The sequence below is a fragment of the Hyaena hyaena genome, unplaced genomic scaffold (assembly GCF_003009895.1).
Source record: "Hyaena hyaena isolate Hyena2069 unplaced genomic scaffold, ASM300989v1 scaffold_18, whole genome shotgun sequence".
NCBI classification, from domain to species: Eukaryota; Metazoa; Chordata; class Mammalia; order Carnivora; family Hyaenidae; genus Hyaena; species Hyaena hyaena.
Window position 1 is genome coordinate 6,845,867 of NW_024080649.1, and position 19,200 is coordinate 6,865,066.

General features: G+C 51.8%; 1 protein-coding gene and 3 non-coding genes across 4 annotated transcripts in view; 2 read left to right on the forward strand and 2 right to left on the reverse strand.

Annotated features, from left to right (window-relative positions):
• VAC14 (VAC14 component of PIKFYVE complex) overlaps positions 1-19,200 on the forward strand; it is a 100,100-nt gene that overhangs the window by 3,096 nt on the left and 77,804 nt on the right. Inside the window, exons 2-9 of the mRNA XM_039223175.1 lie at positions 9,555-9,705; positions 10,016-10,183; positions 10,966-11,028; positions 11,596-11,703; positions 12,229-12,338; positions 12,625-12,731; positions 13,688-13,822; positions 14,283-14,435. Coding sequence (XP_039079106.1) covers positions 9,555-9,705; positions 10,016-10,183; positions 10,966-11,028; positions 11,596-11,703; positions 12,229-12,338; positions 12,625-12,731; positions 13,688-13,822; positions 14,283-14,435 — 995 coding nt within the window. The remainder of the gene's footprint in view (positions 1-9,554; positions 9,706-10,015; positions 10,184-10,965; positions 11,029-11,595; positions 11,704-12,228; positions 12,339-12,624; positions 12,732-13,687; positions 13,823-14,282; positions 14,436-19,200) is intronic.
• On the reverse strand, positions 6,513-6,583 carry TRNAG-GCC. The gene has a single exon. It is a non-coding gene; the product is annotated as a tRNA-Gly (tRNA).
• On the reverse strand, positions 7,219-7,289 carry TRNAG-GCC. Its single transcript has one exon. It is a non-coding gene; the product is annotated as a tRNA-Gly (tRNA).
• Positions 15,454-15,524, forward strand: TRNAG-GCC. The gene has a single exon. It is a non-coding gene; the product is annotated as a tRNA-Gly (tRNA).

Consider the following 19,200-nt stretch of genomic DNA (forward strand, 5'->3'; position numbering starts at 1 on the left):
AAGAGTAGGCTGGTTTGAGGGACCCAAGATCTTATCGCTAAGTGTGTGAGCCTGCTGTGCACAGTTATGGAGAGCTTTTGCCTCTCAACCTCACACCAACATGCCCACACAGTTTTCTAAAGGATAGGGCACTTAAGCTAAGATTTTAGAACGGAATATTTCAGGTTTGGTGGGCTCTCAAATTAATTTCAGGGGACATAGTCCCTGATCAGTCCTGATGAAAAGGTTAGTAGGACCCCAAGCTCTGCTCTCCAGGAGAGTGTAGTGTCAGGGAGAAATGGCAGAAGGCACTCTGATAACTGCGGTGGACAGTCACTCTGCTGGGCTGCCATGCCCCACACTGGTGGCAGGGCCCCCTCACTGCGGGCTGGGAGAAACAGTGCCCTTCATGGTAACTAGGGATGGGCTCAGAGTCAAGTCTCTAGTGTACTTGACTTTGAGTTCCAAAAGCCAGCAAATGTAGGTGCCCAGGCCATGCCCCGTGAGAACACCAAAGCCCGAGGGAGGGCTTGTGGGGTCAGGGCTCCTGAATAATGCGTCCTTTGCCTGCTGGGGAGGGGGCAGGGATCTCTGGCGCTCTGTGATCAGATAAAGGTTAACTGTTGAGTTTGACCTGACTCTAGTGCCTACCGCTCCTGTGACAAGATACTGTTTATCACCAATGGCTTAATGCAAGTGTGGGTCAGAATCCACCCAACTCTGTTCTCCTTTAGCAGTGGAACCCTCCGCAATTTGTTTAATCTAAGGGTTACGTACTGGCAGCAATTGGCTGTGACCTGCTGGTAGTGCTGTTTGGTTTGGCCTGAATTGTAAAGTAATTTTTTATATATTTTTTAGTGTTTATCTTTGAGAGACAGACAGAATGCAAGAAGGGGAGGGGCAGAGAGAGGGAGACCCTGAATCTGAAGCAGGCTCCGGGCTCTGAGCTGTCAGCACAGAGCCCAACATGGGGCTCGAACCCCAGACCATGAAATCATGACCTGAGCCAAAGTCAGACACTCAACCAGCTGAGCCACCAAGACACCCCTGCAAGGTATTAAATTGAGAAATTTCACAGTGAAGTTTGGGTTTGTGGCTGCCAAGGAATCGAAAGTGTGTCTCTGTAGGGCCCACAGCCCCACATAACAGATAAGGGGGATCTAGGGGTCTCCCCTTGGGCCAGGACATGGGCTCTTCAGTTTGCTTCCTGTATTGGCAAGTTCCCAATAGCCTTTCCTCCATTGTCCTTCTCCCTTGTGTCTCCTGCTTGGCCCCTCTAAGCATTTGAGTTTGTGACCTCTGGTTTAATTCCTCTGTGCTTCAGTTTCCTTGTCTTAAACACAGATGCACCTTGAAAAGTAAAAAGGAGCCAGCCATGTGTTTCATTTACTTAAAAATTTTGTTTCTATGAAATATCTCAAATAGGCAAATTCATACAGAGCAAGTAGATCAGGGCTTAGGGGAGGAGCTTTGGAGAACATGGGGAGTGACTGCTAATGGGTACACTGAATTGTACACATTAAAAGAGTGAATTTATGGGGGACCTCGCTGACTTGGTCGGTTAAACATGTGACTCTTGATTTCAGCTAAGGTCATGATCTCTCAGTTCACGGAATCAAGCCCCGCATCAGTCTCTGTGCTGACAGCAGGGAGCCTGCTTGGGATTCTCTCTCGACTCTCTGCTCCTCCCATGCTCATGCCTACATGCTCTCTCTCTCAAAATAAGTAAATAAAAATATTTTTAAGTGAATTTATGACATGTGAATTATATCAGTCTTAAAAAATAAAACTGCCTGTAGTGTTATGTTGCAGTGTGAGGGAAGCACCCATTAAATGGTCACAATTATTGTCACCTGAGATTCAAACATCTGTTGTCTTGGGCTCGTTTCTCCTTTATAGTCTGTCCACTGATTCCCTCCAGTAGATGCTCAGTGTATCTTGTCAGTTAACTCTGAGGCCTTTTCAGAAACTCTTTGGGCCTTCCTCAGAGGCGAGCATTCCACTTTTCCTGTTCAATTACTGGAAACTAGCGAACCAGTGGAAACCAAATTACTTATTACTTAAATATGCAGCAAAGCAGATGGGAGATTTTTACCCAGATTATCTTTGGGAAACTGCTGCCTGGATGTGCTGTCTGAATACAGCGCATGATGTAGAGAACAGTGGCAGATAAGCACACTCACCAGGACAGGAAAAGGCCAGCAGCCCCAGGGCCATGCAGAAGGCTTTGCAACACAGAAATAAGCACAATTCTGGATTTGTCGTCCTATCGAAGCCAGGAGCATCGCAGGCCCCAGTCAACGTTTAGTGAATGAACATGATCTCATGTGGTGTGCATAAGATCACAGTTTGTCTCTCTGATCCTGACTTTGCACTGAGACTGCTGTGTGAGCATGTGCTCCCGAGAGCACGTGACATGCCTTTTCTTATTCTCTAGAGACACTGTAGTCATTGAGATTAGTAGCCCCACCTTACAGCTGAGAACATCTCCTCTGAAGACAGAAATATGAGTGCAGCGGCTAAAATCTCTGCCACCTACTGGCTGGGACATTTGGACATCACCAAATAAAAGAGGGGTTGGGTTTCAATGAAATAAGAAATGTCAGGGGGCGTTCATTCACTTGAGCATCCAACTCTTGATTTCAGCTCAGGTCATGATCTCAGTGTTCATGGGATTGAGCCCTGCATCAGGCTCTGTGTTGTCAGCTCGGAACCTGCCTGGGATTCTCTCTGTCCCTTCCCTGCTCGTGCTCTCTCTTGCTTTCTCTCAAAATAAAAATAAAATTTTAAAAATGTTCGGGCACCTGGATGGCTCAGATGGTTGAGCTTCTGACTTCAGCACAGGTCATGATCTCACGGCTCTGAGTTCGAGCCCCACATCGGGCTCTATGCTGACAGCTCGGAGCCTGGAGCCTGCTTTGGATTCTGTGTCTCCCTCTCTCTGCCCCTTCCCCACTTGTGCTCAGTCTCTTTCTCTTTCTCTCAAAAATAAGTAGACATTAAAAAAAAATTTTTTTTAATATCAAGTGCCTGGCACCCACTAGGCATCCAACAAGTGGGAGCTGTGATATTTGAGGAAGGGGAGAACGTTTAAATTAGACAATGCATGTAAAGCATCCAGCATTTATCACCCAGAGGATAGTTAAGTGCTCAGCAAATAGTTACTGCCTTCATAGCAGAAGACCAGCTCTGGAGTGTTTCAGAACACAGCAAATGTGCATGTCCTCTGTCCCCCCACCCCCACCCCCGTGTGTGGCAGAGAACTGCTTCAGGGGTGTCTGAACACTGAATGGGATGGGGAGAAGTGTGGAGAAAGCCACATGTCACTCGGGGGCCTCGGTTCTCCACAAGGGAAGTCTGCTCTGTACCTGGGTGTGTTCACTTTGCAGCCGAGGGGCTTTGAGAAGATGGGAGAGAGGAGCTGGCGTTCAGTTGAAAGGGCATGTGCTTTAAAGTGCGTCATAGGTTCAGATCCTCTGCGCCCCAGGCAGGGGACTTGGTCTCCCTGAAGTTCTGTTTCAGATCCAGAGGATGAGATGATGATCCCTGCAGAAGCAGGTTGTTCCAGGAAGTAACTGAAATACTCATTGTGGACTGTGTGCCTGGGAAGGGGTGGATCCTCAGTCGTCTGTGGCCTGTGATTGTCCCTGCGCTGTGTCACAGAGGCCAGGGGGTCCATGAGGGGCTGTGCTTGTGCTGCTGAAACGGTTACTCGTTTACCTGATGACAGTTCCCAATATGTCCTCCCCGGTCTGGGTTTCCTTCTCTCAAGGAGGGACTAGTTGGCATGGCACTTTGCACGGGGGTGGGGAGGGGGAGACCACATCACGAGCTTGGAGTGGCCGAGTTGGGTTTGTGCCTCTGGGGAAGGAGTGCTCCTGCCAGCTGGTGACACCTCTGACCGTGAATGGAGGTAGCAGCCTCTAGATGAACCTTCATCAGCCTGGATTTTGAACCCTTTTTAGAGGGAACTGGGCAGAAGCAGACCCCTCTTCTCCGGCACATAGAACAGTAACAGCTGTGACCTTTACGTAAGTGAGGGTCCCAGAGATTTGTGATCGTGAGAGTTTCTGGGCCAAGTACTAACTTCAAACCTAGTGCAGCTTCAGATCCCAGCCTGTGGCTCGCAGCCTGTGGATGAAAGAGGAAACAATGTGGTCTTTTGAAGAGAGGCTTGGCCTGAAACCGGGAGCGCCCACTCGGGAGTTTAAACTCTACTTACTCTGCCTTCCTTTGTAAGTTGCGTTTTTCTCCCAGCACAGCCCTGTGAGTAGAGAGGCAAGTCCTGTTGACTGGGCCTTTTCTGGAGCACCTCGAGAGGGATTAGGGCACCCCTTCACCCCTTCCTTGGCAGGTGACCTTCAGAGCACATCGTGGCTTCTGCATCTTTCCCCAGCCATAGCTCTGGCGACATGGTGGATTGTGTGCATTTCATAGTGTGCGTTTGGGGTTCCCGGTAATGGTGCCCTTTGCTCTACCTGACTTGAATCATAACGCTCAGGGCTTAGGACCATCCAGATATGGTAGTGGCTGAACCAGCAGGTTAGGTCCAGAACAGTAGGCTGCTTCGTGCAGCGTCACCCATACAGCAGCGTGGGGCTCCGCCCAGGTCTGCCCTGTAACCTGTGCTGGCTGGTTCCCTAGGCGCTGTGAGCAGAGCACTAGACTCAGAGAGGGCTGGCACGAGAGATCCAGAGAATCGTACCCCCTCTCTGTCCTTACAGACTTCCCAGGGAGCTGTAGAGATAGAGATGTACACGTGAGGAGTCCATGGCATTTGCCAGTGTGTTGCCGGGAAGAGAATGAGAGGGTCACTGAGTCAGTCCTTCAGTATTCAGAGGAGGAATACTTCGTGGGATGGTCAGGAAAAGCAGGGGGGTGGATTTGAGCCAGACTTTGAAGGCTGCGTAGGTTGTGGAGTAGGAGCTTTCCTGGATAGGAAGGTACACAAGGGTGTCCAGGGGTGGAGTGAGCAGGGCCCAGGTTTACAGTGTGAAGGTGGGTCTGGCCAGGGTGAACAGTTCCGCTGGGCGGCGGGCAGTGAGACTAGAGAGGCCCACCCAGTCCTGTTGTGGGTGCCCTGAGTGCCAGGTCAGGAGGGCGGACTCGGTTGGTGAGACAGCTCTTCCTGCTGTTGACCCACAGGCCCAGGCCCAGTGTTCGCCGAGCTGATGATATTGGTGAGCGCGTGTTCTCGTGGCTTCCTCTCCAGGGAGATCCATTGTTGTCCTGTTTCCCTGGACATGCCCCCAAGTGTGTGGGGTTCTGGGGCCACGGGACTTAAATGGGTTGTCATTTTTTCAGTGGCCTGGGACGTCCTGTGTTGAGCCCTGGAAGGGTTCAGGGTGGGGAGGTCCTCTAGCTGGTGTTGAGCAAATGAGAAAGGTGCTCCTGGGCCTGCAGAGTCAGAGGGCGTGCTCAATACAGACATCCTGTTTTTGCATCTCCTGTTTTGGGAGGCCCTGGTGCTCATATGCCCTGACACCCCAGCAATAAAGCCCCGTGCCTCACACTCTCTCGCCATTCAGTCTCCGTAAGCCTTAAGATTCTTCAGAGCTCTTTAATGCCATTCAAACCCTTAGCACCCACCACTGCAGGTTGCTCTCATCTTCTGCAGCTCCTTACTGCCACCAGAATTAAATGCCAGTTCCTTTGCCGTGCACGTGACTGGGAGCAGCTTCTCTGGCCCGGTCACCCACCTCTCCTCCACCTGTGTTCTTCACTCTGCCAAACCAAACACCTCTCACCTTCCTCTGAGCCAGTGTTCACGCTGTTCCCTCTGTCTGGGCTGCCTGGTCCCGAACAGTTCCAGCAAGAACACCGCTTGTCCCTCAGAGCCCCTCTCCTGCTGCCCCTCGCGAAGCCGTGCCTCATCCCTCCCCACCAGATGGCAGGCGTGCTCCCTCTTGCCTGCCTTCCTCGCCTCGCGAGCTTCTCACCAGATCGTCTTGCCTCTGCTTTGCATGCAAGTCCCGTGTGCAGTCTTGTTTCCTCCGCAGCAGAGAGCCCCTCATGGCAGGGAACGGGTCCCCTGTGCTGGCTCCAGAACAGGGAAGAGTGCCCTTTCCCGGTGCTTAGGGACCATAGTGACCCTGGAACAGGCACACAGGTGAGGCCATGGCTCCAGGATGGCTGTGCCACTGGCCCAGCCGGATCTTCTGTAGATGCCCTGCTGAAGTGACGTGGATGTGCTCGCTCCCCTCCGCATGCTACTCTAACTTGTCCTGAGCAGGAACATGGCCTGGCTTCCTCAGGAGTGCAGTTGGCAGCCGGAGTGTCCGGGCAGGAGCAGGAGGCACAGCGACTTCCAGTGGCTTTGGTGACCTGCATACCCTGGACTCCAGAACAGGGAGACACAGGTTCTAGATGTTTGTGGAATTCAAGAAACTGAGTATTTTTTGCCAATGATATTTAAAACTCACGCTAGCAACAAGTCATTCTCAGTTGTCAGACTCTAGTCACATATTCTTTAGGCAGTGTGAAATCTCAAAGCCAATCTTCTAGGGTTAAAAAAAAAAAAAAATGTTGCTGTTTGCATTGGCCGGGAATCGAACCCGGGCCTCCCGCGTGGCAGGCGAGAATTCTACCACTGAACCACCAATGCTCCAGCTGTGAGCAGCTGTGTGAGCACCTCCCTTTATCCCCAGTCCTGAGCCTCCTTGTAGATATGCTGATTCACAGAATTATAGGGCCAGGCTCTGACGTTGCCACATCAGCACAGCAGCAAGAACATAAAGTGTAGCCTCCAGAGCTGAAGGAAAGAGGCAGAGGGGGGTGTGGGTGTGGAAGGGAGGGAAGGGGACATAGAGAAGTTGCTTTGCGTTCAGATCTCAGGACAGAAACTAGAACTCAGGACAGAAACTACTCGGTCCCTCCCCAGTAGCAAAAAGCACTTGGAGGCTTTGGGTGATTTTCTGCCCGTTGGATGTGTGGGTTCCCCCATTCCATGTTCACTGTGTGCTGAGCTGTTTCACAGTTCTCGGGTTTCACCCCAGCTTCCCTCTGGAGACTGGCCCAGTCTGAGTCACTCGCTGGTGCAGGATGTGAAGGCCTTGGTCCCACAGCCAGCGGTGCCTCCCTGGAGAGCCCAGCTGCTGCTCCTGGGCTCACCGAGCCAGGAAGTGAGGTCACATTCACAGCACCCTGGGGTGCTGCAGGCCAGCACGGTTGAGGAGACTGGCTCCTCCAGCAGGATCTCTGTGAGGGGAAGCTGGCCAGGAAAAGGCAAAAGAGTAGCGCTGCATTGGCCGGGAATCGAACCCGGGCCTCCCGCGTGGCAGGCGAGAATTCTACCACTGAACCACCAATGCCCCAGCTGTTCTCTGACACATCTGCAGGGCTTTTCCCAAGTGGCTGTGCCTGTGGATACTCAGGAGCTCTGGCACATCACAACGCCTCACCTGGCCAGTTTGTCCAGTTTGCAAAGCCAGACAGGTTTACAAAGAACCATCCTTGCTGGGCCTCATTAGGCTGCTTTGGGAGCAGGGGAGCCCACAGAGCTGCCATTAAGGTTGCAATGCCTGGAGGTTGCTGCCTGGAGGCCCTGGGTGCATCTACAGCTCTTAGCCCCCTGGGGTACACTTCGTGGAATCTCACCCTGTGAATATCAAAGAGGCACCTCACAGGCCGTTTGTACACCACCTTCCCGAAATACCCGTCCGTGCTCCCACATCCACCAGCTTGAGAGCCAGGCCTCTTTGGTTCACCTCTGTGCACGCAGCACCTGGCACAGAATCGGTGCCCCATATGACTTGCTGTATTACTTCTTCGTCAAACTGTATCAACCCCTCATCGAGCAACCTTTTCGTAGGAGTGGTCTTTGCCTCATAGGGCTGCACGTTTATTTTTGAACAGCTCTATTTACTGGCAGGTTCTGGACACAGAGCTGGAGCCACCTAGGCTAACTGATACCTTTTGGACCTGAGTGTCCTTAAAAGTCTTCCAGCCAACTTGAGACCCCCATTTATGTGGCAGGTGAGCATCCTGCCATGATGGACAAAGCACTTAGACAGTGAGTCCAGGCAGCTGCTTCGAAAAGTCTGTCTCATGTAGACAGTCAGTCCTTGACTGCTACACTGGTAGCCATCCCTCACACTTGGATGGTGGGATGGTCTCCATCCATCTCACAGCTTCTTAAGATATTCTCTTCAGAAACCATAAGAAGCTTCTCTGTTATCCATGCTGCAGGATCCATTCTCCCTAATCTGAGATGCCTGGAATGGCCATAGTCAGCCATCCTGGTAGATTCCCTGCTGCTGCTCTGTTCTCTGGGGCCCCAGACAAGCTTGCCTGGTTCCCCCTCCTCTCCTTGGCTCATTCATTTCCTCTTGCCCAGAACACCTCTGTCTCCTCTCCCCTGCATCCTTCAAGGTCTGGCTGAAATCCCACTTGTGGAAAGACTTCCTGACACCCGGACCATAGCTCCACTGGTTATCTGGGGAGCTGCTTATCGATTCCCTGAGACTGGTCCCTCATGGGACTGTCCTCCCCCTGCTGTCCTCTTCTCCGGGCAAGGCCTGTCATGGGATCATCTGCCAGGGTGACCGCAGAAGGGGCCTCCTCACACCTCCCCTCTCCCTCTTAGCCTCACTCCCCAGTTGGAGACCTTGGACGCAGACCTGTCCTTCCTTGCCTCCTGTATTACATGGGTTCCTGATGCTCTTCTGTCTGATGTAAGACAGCCCGTTCCTGCTCTTTCCGTGTCTCAGCCATGTCTCAGGCCCTCCTTCCTGACCCTGATAGCTGTGATGTTCCACGCAGATTTCTTCAGTCTTCTGTCAAACCAGCCCCCACAGCCCAGCCTCTCCAGGCTGCCACCCCAGATACCTAATTAAAACATCGACCTGAAAAAATAAATGAATATATAAAACATAGATAATCCCATTGCTGCTATCACCGTGACAGTTGTCTTCCTTCCACAGGCCAGACTCCTCCTCCTAATACACTGTGTCTTCTCAGAGCTCTCTGACTTTGGCCAGTCTCTTCCCTGGGCCTGAGATGCCTTGCCCTTTACCTGGAAAGTGCCTCTGGGTGTTTTTAAGATCTGACTCAAAATGCCATTCAGCCCATGACATTTTTCTGGCTTCTGTGGTATCACTCGCATCATGTTGCTACAAGTACTTGTTTGTGTGTGGATCTCGCCCATTGCTCTTGGACCCGATTCAGCACTATCTGTGGAAATGACACAGACACAGAGAACCTCTTGGGTGCAGAAATGGAGGGTTGAGCAAGCGTTGAATAGATAGATGATTGACTAACTGACATTGTTACAATTTTTGGTCCCCAACAAGATGTTCCCTTTCACTCTCTCAGAGTACCCAGATTCCCAGAGGTGAGGTGGCTCACCGTTCCTCATTCTGTTGTACACAGAGGGAAACTGTGACCCAGAATAGGGAAACAACCGTGAGCCAGCCAGCGCCTTCCAGTCAGCAGGAGAGCTGGGAAAGGCCCACCCTGAGATGCGTGACTTCCGATTCCTCTTTCTGAACAGGTCATCTCATCTCCCTCGTGCATCCCCAGCAGCCGGGGGAGCCTGACTCCACTGCTTGTGCAGCCCCTCTCTCCTCTCTCTTCAGGCTGGTCCGGGAGTTCGTGGCCCAGAACAACACCGTGCAAATCAAGCATGTGATCCAGACCCTGTCTCAGGAGTTTGCACTGTCTCAGCACCCCCACAGCCGGAAAGGGGGCCTCATCGGCCTGGCTGCCTGCTCTATTGCACTGGGCAAGGTGGGCCTTTTTCCCTGGGGGCCAGACATGGCAGCGATGGCCTTCGCTCTCACCCCCGAGACCCAGCAGGGTGTTGCAGACTTCCGCTTTAGTGCCCTTCTCTCCACACCTAAGACCCTCCAGGCTGGCTCTGCAGCCTTGCAGCCTCTTCGTGGCGTGGCTCCCAGCCTGGGAAGCCGATTCGCAAAGGGTCTGTAAGGCCAGCTCTCACACAAAGGCCTGAGCATCTCCAGGGGTGATGGGATGTCGGCTGGGTGCTGGGGGCCAGCGTTCTGACTCATCTTGAGCTGTTTCTCCTGTCCCATTGCAGGACTCAGGGTTGTACCTGAAGGAGCTGATTGAGCCGGTGCTGACCTGCTTCAATGACGCAGACAGCAGGCTGCGCTACTATGCGTGCGAGGCCCTGTACAACATTGTCAAGGTGGCCCGCGGCGCCGTGCTGCCCCACTTCAACGTGCTCTTTGATGGGCTCAGCAAGGTGAGTGTCTTCCCTCCAGCCAGGCTGAGCCCACCCCGCCCACTCACATGACCTTGGGGGCCTTGAGTGCTTGGGTCCCTTTACCCAGATGCAGGCCGAGCAGGTAAACACAAGGCTGCCAGGGCCACTTGTCTGTTCAGTCTAGTAATAATTTAATGGGCTTGTATTTACGTTTGATTTTTTTCCATTTCTCTATTAATTGATTTTTATTGCATTTTATGAAAGTGTCAGTCCACCCTGGAGTGGAGGGAAAAAAACAGTTTGAACAGCCCTCGCCTCCCCTATGGAAGGTGAAGATGGTGAATCCATAGTACAGGCTATTTCTCCTGCAAGTGTAGCACTAGCCTGTAAGCTCTAGGAAAAAACCCTACTTAGAAAGGCAGTAGAACCCGTGACACACCTTCCCAAGCGCCCCCCTCAGCGTCCCAGGGCTCTGCTGACCACCATAGTCATGTCCAGGGTACCAGCCTCCAGGAGTGGGGAGAGGACCCAGCATTTGAAGATCAGAAACCGTCAAAGAAGGCCGATGGGAACCAACCACCGGACCTGGGGCAGCAGGCCTCAGAGGTCCCGGAACAGAACGGGAAGTGCCCTGCGTTTTGGTTCCTTAGCCAGGTTCCACCTTGCCTGTCTTACATCCCCTACCTTTCTTTGGTTTCTTCTGTGGAAGGGGTGCCTGTTCAGTACATCAAGCTGTGCCAGGGCCTTGGCCGTGGGTTTTTAGTGGATTCCTTATCTTAAAATATTGACTCTGACCGTCTCTGTTTCTATACCTCTCGTAGTTGGCTGCAGACCCAGACCCCAATGTGAAAAGTGGATCTGAGCTCCTAGACCGCCTTCTAAAGGTAGTACTTGGTCCCCACTTCTATCTTGGAATCTGTTTCATCTATCTGTCTGTATAGCTTATAAATTCTGTCACTGAGGGTGCTCTTCCTAATGTTTAAAAATTGTTTCATTTATATACAGTCAAATTGATTCTGGTGTGCAGTTCTGTGACAGGCATGCAGAGTGATGTCACCAGCACAATAAAAATACAGAAACAATTCTATCACCCTAAACGCCCCCTCATGCTAACCCCGCCTGGGGCGCAGTGCTCCTCACCTCCCATTCCCCCTGCCCCCAATGACGGGGGCTGCTTATGCTAAGCTCACTGGGGCATTTGATCCAGATCTAGGGTTATGCCATATGATTAGTCCTCTTGGCCTTGATTCCTGCTTTTACCCCAGCGTTTTTGCTTGTCCTTTGGCCTGTGGGAGGGTGTATGCTCCAGGACTTCTCCTCCGTGGCATGGGCTCTGCCCATTTTCCTCTGTGGCCACCTGACCCCCAGAGACAGCCCTGGGCCAATAATTCGGTCAGGTCAGGTGGCCCTTGGCCTCTGCTTTTGGCAGCTCATGTGCCTGTGACCCACAGGACATTGTGACGGAGAGCAACAAGTTTGACCTGGTGGGCTTCATCCCTTTGTTGCGGGAGAGGATTTACTCCAACAACCAGTACGCTCGGCAGTTCATCATCTCCTGGGTAAGGGCCAGCCCCACGACCGTTTTCTCTAGCTGTAATGAGCCTCTAGTTTAGTAAAAGCTGCCCTGTGTCCCACCCTGGACAGTTCCTGTGGCTGAGAGAAGCCTCATTATTATCCCTCTGATAGCCAGTGACATCAGGTAATGCAAAACGCATTTATTCTGCTCTTCCCCAGAGCCCGTCACGTTTGCCCCTGACGAGGATATGGTTCCTTCCTTGTCCCAGGAAATGCCCCCATTTCTCTTTGAAGCCAGTGGTGCTACTTCTAGCGGCCACACCTCTTCAAGCCTCGTCTGTCCTTTCTGGTGTCCTCCCTTCTTCCTGGGGCATCAGAATGTCCTTGGAGTTAAATCCCCATCTTGCACATGTATCCCACTCTCTCTGCCGTGGTGCACCTGGAAGGCCATGAAACGCTGCCTCAGCAGGGCCACCTTCCCACTGCCTTGTCCCAAAGCACCGGTGAAGACAAGGAGAAGGTTCTCAGGCTGGTGTAACTTTCCCTTCCGGTTTCTTCCCCTGGGTCAGATCCTGGTTCTGGAATCCGTGCCAGATATTAACCTGCTAGATTATTTGCCGGAGATCCTGGATGGACTCTTCCAGATCCTGGGCGACAATGGCAAAGAGATTCGGAAAATGTGAGTGGAGAGAAGGGATGGGCCGCTGCTCAGTGCACACACGCACCTCACACCCAGCAGACAGGCAGCCACGGGAGAACAAGTTCGTTCTTTTACTCCTGGTTCATTTGCTTCTTTGGGCAGCAAAGAGCTTGTTAATCCCCAGCTTCTGGAAAACAGCCATCCAGCAACTGTGAAGTGTAGTCCCCTTCTCGGTGGCCCACCCAGAGCAGACGTGGGCGTGGGGAGAGACTCCCCCAGCCCTGGCTGGCGTATGCTATTTCCCTTCTCCTTCTCTCATTGCTAGGTGTGAGGTGGTCCTTGGAGAATTCTTGAAAGAAATTAAGAAGAACCCCTCCAGTGTTAAGTTTGCTGAGATGGCCAACATCCTGGTGATCCACTGCCAGACCACAGGTGAGTGTGAAGGCTCCATGGCCACTGCCATCTCCTCGGAGGCCGAAAGAGCCCTGGTGGGAGGAGTGTGAACCAGCACAACGCTGGACCTGGGGCAGTAGATTGGTGGGTCCTTGTGAGAGAAATTTGGTTCCTCCATCAACATGGAGGCCCTTTTGCTTGGTCTGACCCTGGAGTAAGATCTGGAGACCTTCTTGATGGGGAGCTTGACATTTCACTGTGGACTGAAATGCTTTGAGGTTGGAACTGTGTACCCGTGAGTTTCTGCTGTGTTTCAGACCACCGCAAAATGTGACTGCCCGACACAGCAGCTGCTTATCGTTGGTCCTGAGTCTGCAAGTCAGCTGAGTGGTTCTGCTCACCTGGGCCAGGCTTGGCTGCCCTTGATTATGCCCCTACAGTCAGCTGAAGGGTCATCTGAGGCTGGGTGGTCTGGGATGGCCTCACTCACATCTGGCAGTTAGCTGGCTGTCACCTGGGAAGCAGGGACCATTGGTCCATGTGTCCCCTCCTCCAGCATGCCAGCCCAGATGCACTCCAATGGCATCAGTGAGGTCCGAGACACATGATAGAGGGGAGCAAGCCCTCTGGAGGCCCGGGCTTCAACCAGCCACGCCATCACTTCTGCCACATTCTGGGGGCCACGGTAGCAAGGCCAGCCTGGATTCAAGCAGTAGGGAAATGAACTTACCCCTTGATGAGAGGAGCTGTTGAGCCCCTTTATGGATACAGAGGGGTAGAGAACCATGGCTGCCCTTACATGTGCCACAAGATTGTTGTTCCATCCCAGCCTGGTACCTGTGTGTTCCTTTGGAGGGTGAGAGAGTATCAGTGAGGCTAGAAGCAATGCAAGCCCTTGAGTCCCTTCCAGTCCCATCCTCCGGGCCTGGTCAGTGGGAGGGAGCGCCCTGGCCGCTGGCACTGATCCTCCCGGAACCCCCCAATTCCTCTTCCAGATGACCTGATCCAGCTGACAGCCATGTGCTGGATGCGTGAGTTCATCCAGCTGGCTGGCCGGGTGATGCTGCCCTACTCTTCTGGCATCCTGACCGCCGTCTTGCCCTGTCTGGCCTATGATGACCGCAAGAAAAGTATCCTTCACCCTGAAGAGAGGAAATGGGAGCAGCCCCTAAGAGAGGCTGTGAAGTTGCAGGACCCTGGTGTGGGGGGTGGAGGCCCCCTTAGGATCCCTCACACCTCCAGATAGTCCCTGGGACCTGGGGAGCAAGCAGCAGAGCTGGATATGGACCGGCAGTGGCAGGGACACAGGGCTAATGCCGTTGTCCCCAGACCTCACGAAGTTACTTCCAGATCTGAAGCAGCTCTCCCAGGTCCCAGGGCTCCAAGCCCCTCATAGTGCCCTGTCTTGGGAGGGGGAAATCCTAGTGGTAGGAAGTCTACCAGGATGTGTCCTATGAGAAGACAGGAGCATTTCACCGGGACTCCATTGAGACTGCCCAATAGTCCCCCTCCAGAGAGGACCAATGCCAGTGACCTCAGGTTTGGGGAATACCCCCTGGGTAGGGCTAGTCCTTACATCAGTGGACTCAGGCATCAAGGAGGTGGCCAACGTGTGTAACCAAAGCCTGATGAAGCTGGTCACCCCTGAGGATGACGAGCCTGACGAGCCGAAGCCAGTGGTACAGAGGCAGGCAGAGCCCAACCCCGAGGACTCGCTGGCAAAGCAGGAAGGGACAGCCATTGGTGAGTAGGCCCTGCCTCCCGACCATCATGCTTCCCAGGCTTGGGGCCCTTCTTAACCAGCCAGGGCTACTTTCCCTACGTTACCTCATCTAACTCTGGTAACAACCAAGTGAGGTAGAAGTTGCTGTTCTCCCCATTCTACAAATGGGCACAGAGAAGACCGGTAGCATACCAGGGTCTGGCAGCTACTAGGTGGCAGAATTGAGATTTGAACCCTGGCTATCTGCCTCCAAAACCTATATTCTTAACTCTTACTGCCTCAGAGACCATTAAGCCTCTCAGAAATCTTTTTCTGGGCTTGGCTACAGGAGATAGGAAGGTTTGGAACATGGCAGAGGACACGCTGCAGGGCTTACGTGGCTCTTGGCCATAGACACCTGGCCACGTGGAGGCCAGCTGCCTTCCCTGTGCCAGCCGTTCCCAGGGCAGGGGCTACGAAAGCTGCAGGTGCAGCTTCTTCAGTCCTTGGAGATTCTGCTGCTGAAAGCAGTGTTTTTGACAAATGAAATGGCTCTCTGCTGCCCTTTCACACTCCGTCAGCGTCATTGTCTTATTTGTCTATAACACAGAGAAAAGCACTTTTATGTCAGTGTCTGGAGTTTAACTTTCTAAATGTTGTCTAGAGCTCTGACTTTTTTTTTTTTTTCCTTTGGGAGGCCTCCTCACTGAGAGAGCACTGATCAGCTTCGGGGCGATGTTCTCCTTTGCAGAGTCACCCAGAGAGTAAATTGATGCACAACCCGCTGAGATTTTTAAGGCTAACAGACTCAGGTCCAGAACCTGAGTTCCAGGAGCCAAAAGAATTTCTGAAGCATTTTCTCCCATTGCCATTCTCAAGCTTCTCTTGGACATCTGAGCAGTATGCCAGGCACGTGAGCCCCACGGGTCTCCTGTCCTGGGTTTGGCTGCAGAGCCGTGGTCCATGCTGGACCAGCTCGGGTGTCAGGTTACAGATGTGCAGTTGCTTCTGGGAGCCAGAGCAGCAAAACAGCTGGAGGCAGAGCAGCCGTCAAGTGAAGCATTGGTGGTTCAGTGGTAGAATTCTCGCCTGCCACGCGGGAGGCCCGGGTTCGATTCCCGGCCAATGCAGCAGCTGGAAACTTTTTTGGCAGCTCCTTGAGAAAGAAAATTTGGGGAAATAAAGTTATTGTGGGCGTCTCAAGGCAGGAGCTTTCTCCGTAGGAGAAACTAGAAGAATCTCAGGGAAAGACCTATCTCCTGAAACACTATGTTTTCTGTATAACTATGATATCATACAGTTTTCATAATTAATTCCACAGCCTTCTCTTTTTTTGCTTGTGTGATGGCTTCTTCTGGTTTTTGTTTTGTTTTACTTTGTTTTTGGCTTGACAGGTTACAGCATGCAGCTTTGAGTATTTTATACTAACTTTAAAAATTAGTGCCTCTTAATCCATTGAGTCAGAAAAAGTAGAATAATGGTTGCCGAACTGAAGGGAAAAGGGGAATTAGACACATGGCTTCTTTTCAGGATGATGGAACTGTTACAGAATTAAATAGTGGTGATGCTTTACGTTACTTTGTATTTGCAAAAAATGACCCGGTTGTATGCTTTAAAATAGTGAGCTTTATGTTATGAAATTTTATATTATATGCAGGAAGTCTCAGTTTTTTTAAATAAAGTTAGTACCTCTTCCTTCAACGTGGAACCCAGCAGCTCCTACCCCACCCTTTCTGCTTAAGTGGCAACAAGTCAGGGCCTCCGGGAAAGAAGCACTGTGTTCTGCAGGTCGGGACAGCTGCTGAAAACCCGCCAGCCGGAGCAGCAGCTCCACGGTTGAATCCTCGCCTGCCAGAGACCAGGATGCCCTGGCCCGCCGATGCAGTGTATTTTACTTAGGTAAAATAGGTAGTTTTTCCTAAGCATTCTTGAAACAGCTCCCCACTTAGGAGACTTTCTTGCTAAACCAAAATACGTTCAGGAAGCTTGGCTTTGGATTTTACTGCCTCATAAGCAGCATTTCAGCAGATGCAAAGCTCAGTTTAGAGTGGTTCCTAGAGATGATCACAGCTACTGTAGGGGCTCCATAGCTACTCCTAGCTCAGCTGGTGACTGCCAACATTAGCAAAGTGCCAGGAGAAGGTCGCAGCAAGCCGGGAGACACTGATGATTCAGCCAGTCCAGTCGACAGGTTCCTCTAAGCCTCTGCCGCCTTTTCCTATGACTGTTTTGCTCCACTCTTGCAGCCCCGGTCACCTGGATACAGGCAGGAACCTCCTGCCCGGTCCCCCTCTGTGGGGGGGCAAGACCCAGGAGGAGGTTCATCAGCCGAGCCTGTGTACGTGAGCATACATGTGCACACGTGTGCGTCCCCTTCACCTCTGACCGCGGGACCCTCATTTGTGCCACACTGTTCCCAGTCCCTGTCTACTTACTCTGGCTCCCGGTTGGCCCTGCCGCTTCAGGGGTCCATGATGCAGTATCCTTTCTCTGAGTTCCTGCAGCACTTGATGGCTGCTCCCTTTCCCTCTCTGTGATGTTGCCTGATTGTCCCAGGTGTCCTGGCCTAGGCTCGGGTCAGAACGGCCTGCTGGTGAGTCCCGGCTCCCTGTCTTCCTATCTCTTGCCCTTGGACAAGCCACAGCCTTTTTAAGCCCCAGATTCCTTATTTGTTAAATAAGGCTAACAATAATAATGCCAAACCTATAGTGTGGTGGTGAGTTTTAAATGAGATTTTTGCTTATAAAGCTTTTAGCACATGGCAAAGGCCAGACACTCTCAGGAACGGGTGCTTTAATGTCAAATTGTTAATGCATGTGTATAACATGCCTGTGTACTTAGCGAGGTTCTCTGGACAGGGCTTTTGCTCCCTTGTTTTTTATCATCAGCATTTCCCAGATAGTAATGTGCCCCTGGTGGGTCCTCAGTGAGGGATCACGAAGGGTCAGGGGCAGAAGTTCATGTGCCAGGTGAGGGGCAGAGCTATAAACAAGGTTTCCAGGAGAAGGCTTGCAACCACTGCTAGTAGATGTGTAATAGAATCCATCCACTTGCAAGGCTTTGATGGGCCTGCGTATAGAGCAGCTTCTGTGGATCCTGCAGATGCAAGTGAATCAGACCCAGGCCCTGCTTACAGGGAGCTCAGGGGAAGACCCACAGTTGAGTAATCATGTGGCCCTGCCTGTGGCCACAGAGGACTGGGGGCTCCAAGCCAAGTCCACGGAGGTCATTTGAACTGGATCTTTTCCTTCTCCTTAGCTTTCACTCTGCTCCCACCCCACCCCCTTTTTTTACTCTGATTATAAAGGAAATACATGTTCCAGGTAGAGATGGGAGTGGGGAGGAGGCATTCGTAGTGGGGGGAGAGTAAGCAGGTGGAATATATCGTCTGCTATGTAATGTTTGGCAGCATGTGTCAGAAGCTGTAAATATTTAAGAGAATTTGTTCTCAGGAAACAAATAGATATGTAGATAAGGTTCTCCGTTTTAAACACCTAAGAAATGTTAGCTCATGTATTGTCCTAACAAGGCTGTGAAGTGAGCACTGGTTACCCCATTATAGAGTGAGGGACTGGAAGCAAAGTCAAGTAAGCTGCCCACACCTGCACAGCTAGTAAGTAAGGGGAGTCAGGGCTCAGCCTTAGGCTGAAGGGCTCTGAGTCTCTGCTCTTAGCACTGTTTATACCACAGCTCTCTGAAGAGGGAATTAATACAAAAAGGGCAGCTACAGATGTACAGCTTGACTGGGAATGGGAGCGTTGGAGAGCAAAACGATGTATTATTTTTACTCATCAACTTGGCAAAATGTGAAAGATTACTAATACCCCTGTGTGAGGCTTAGGGGGGATCGACTGCTCCTCTGTGCCTGAAGTGCTTTTATGTTGGTAGAACCTTACTAAAGAGCAGTTTGTCAATATGGATTAAAATGTAAACTGCCTGACCCTTCCACCCAGCAGCACCCCTGACATGGCATCCTAGAGAAATGCACTTGTGCAGGAAGAAGTGTGGGAGAGACGTAAGAGGGAAAGCTAGGAAACAATTGAAATTAACTCGAACCCTATTTCTGATACCTCATCATTTCATCTACAAATGTGCGTGTCTCTAAAAGTCAAGAGGAAAGAGGCAGCCGGAGCCATGGAGCCCTGGCTGCGGTTCCAGGCCGGCCCACCAGCCTGCCCGGTGTGTCCTCCTCCTCTTTGCCGAGGTCTGTTCCGTTCAGGCCCTGCCTGGGCCCACCGAGCTGTGCCCTGTCCCCCACCGGGCCTCTGGGACTAGAGGGGGCAGGCAGCAGCTCAGAGCCTTTCTGTTCAACATGGAAATCAATGCCCTCTTTACTTGGGGGTTTACCCCCACAGTTCACAGGAATAGCACTACGCTAAGCCATAGTACAAAGTTTAAAAAAAAAAAAAATTGCAGAAAACATTGTGATTCCATTTATGTTATGAAACAAAAAGAAAGATCGAAAAAGCTAGAGAGGGACACTTGCCAAATCAGTAAAGTAGTTACCTGCCTGTAGAGTGGAGTAAGAGTGAAGGCTAGGGAGAGATAGGGGCATGCTCTGCTTTGTTTAAAATTTTTAGAATGAGGGGGCGCCTGGGTGGCTTAGTCGGTTAAGCGTCCGACTTTCCGACTTTCGCTTAGGTCATGATCTCGCGGTTTGTGGGTTCGAGCCCCGCGTCGGGCTCTGTGCTGACTGCCAGCTCGGAGCCTGGAGCCTGTTTCAGTCTGTGACTCCCTCTCTCTCTGACCCTCCCCTGCTCACGCTGTCTCTCTCTCCTAGAAATAAATAAAACATTTAAAAAAAAA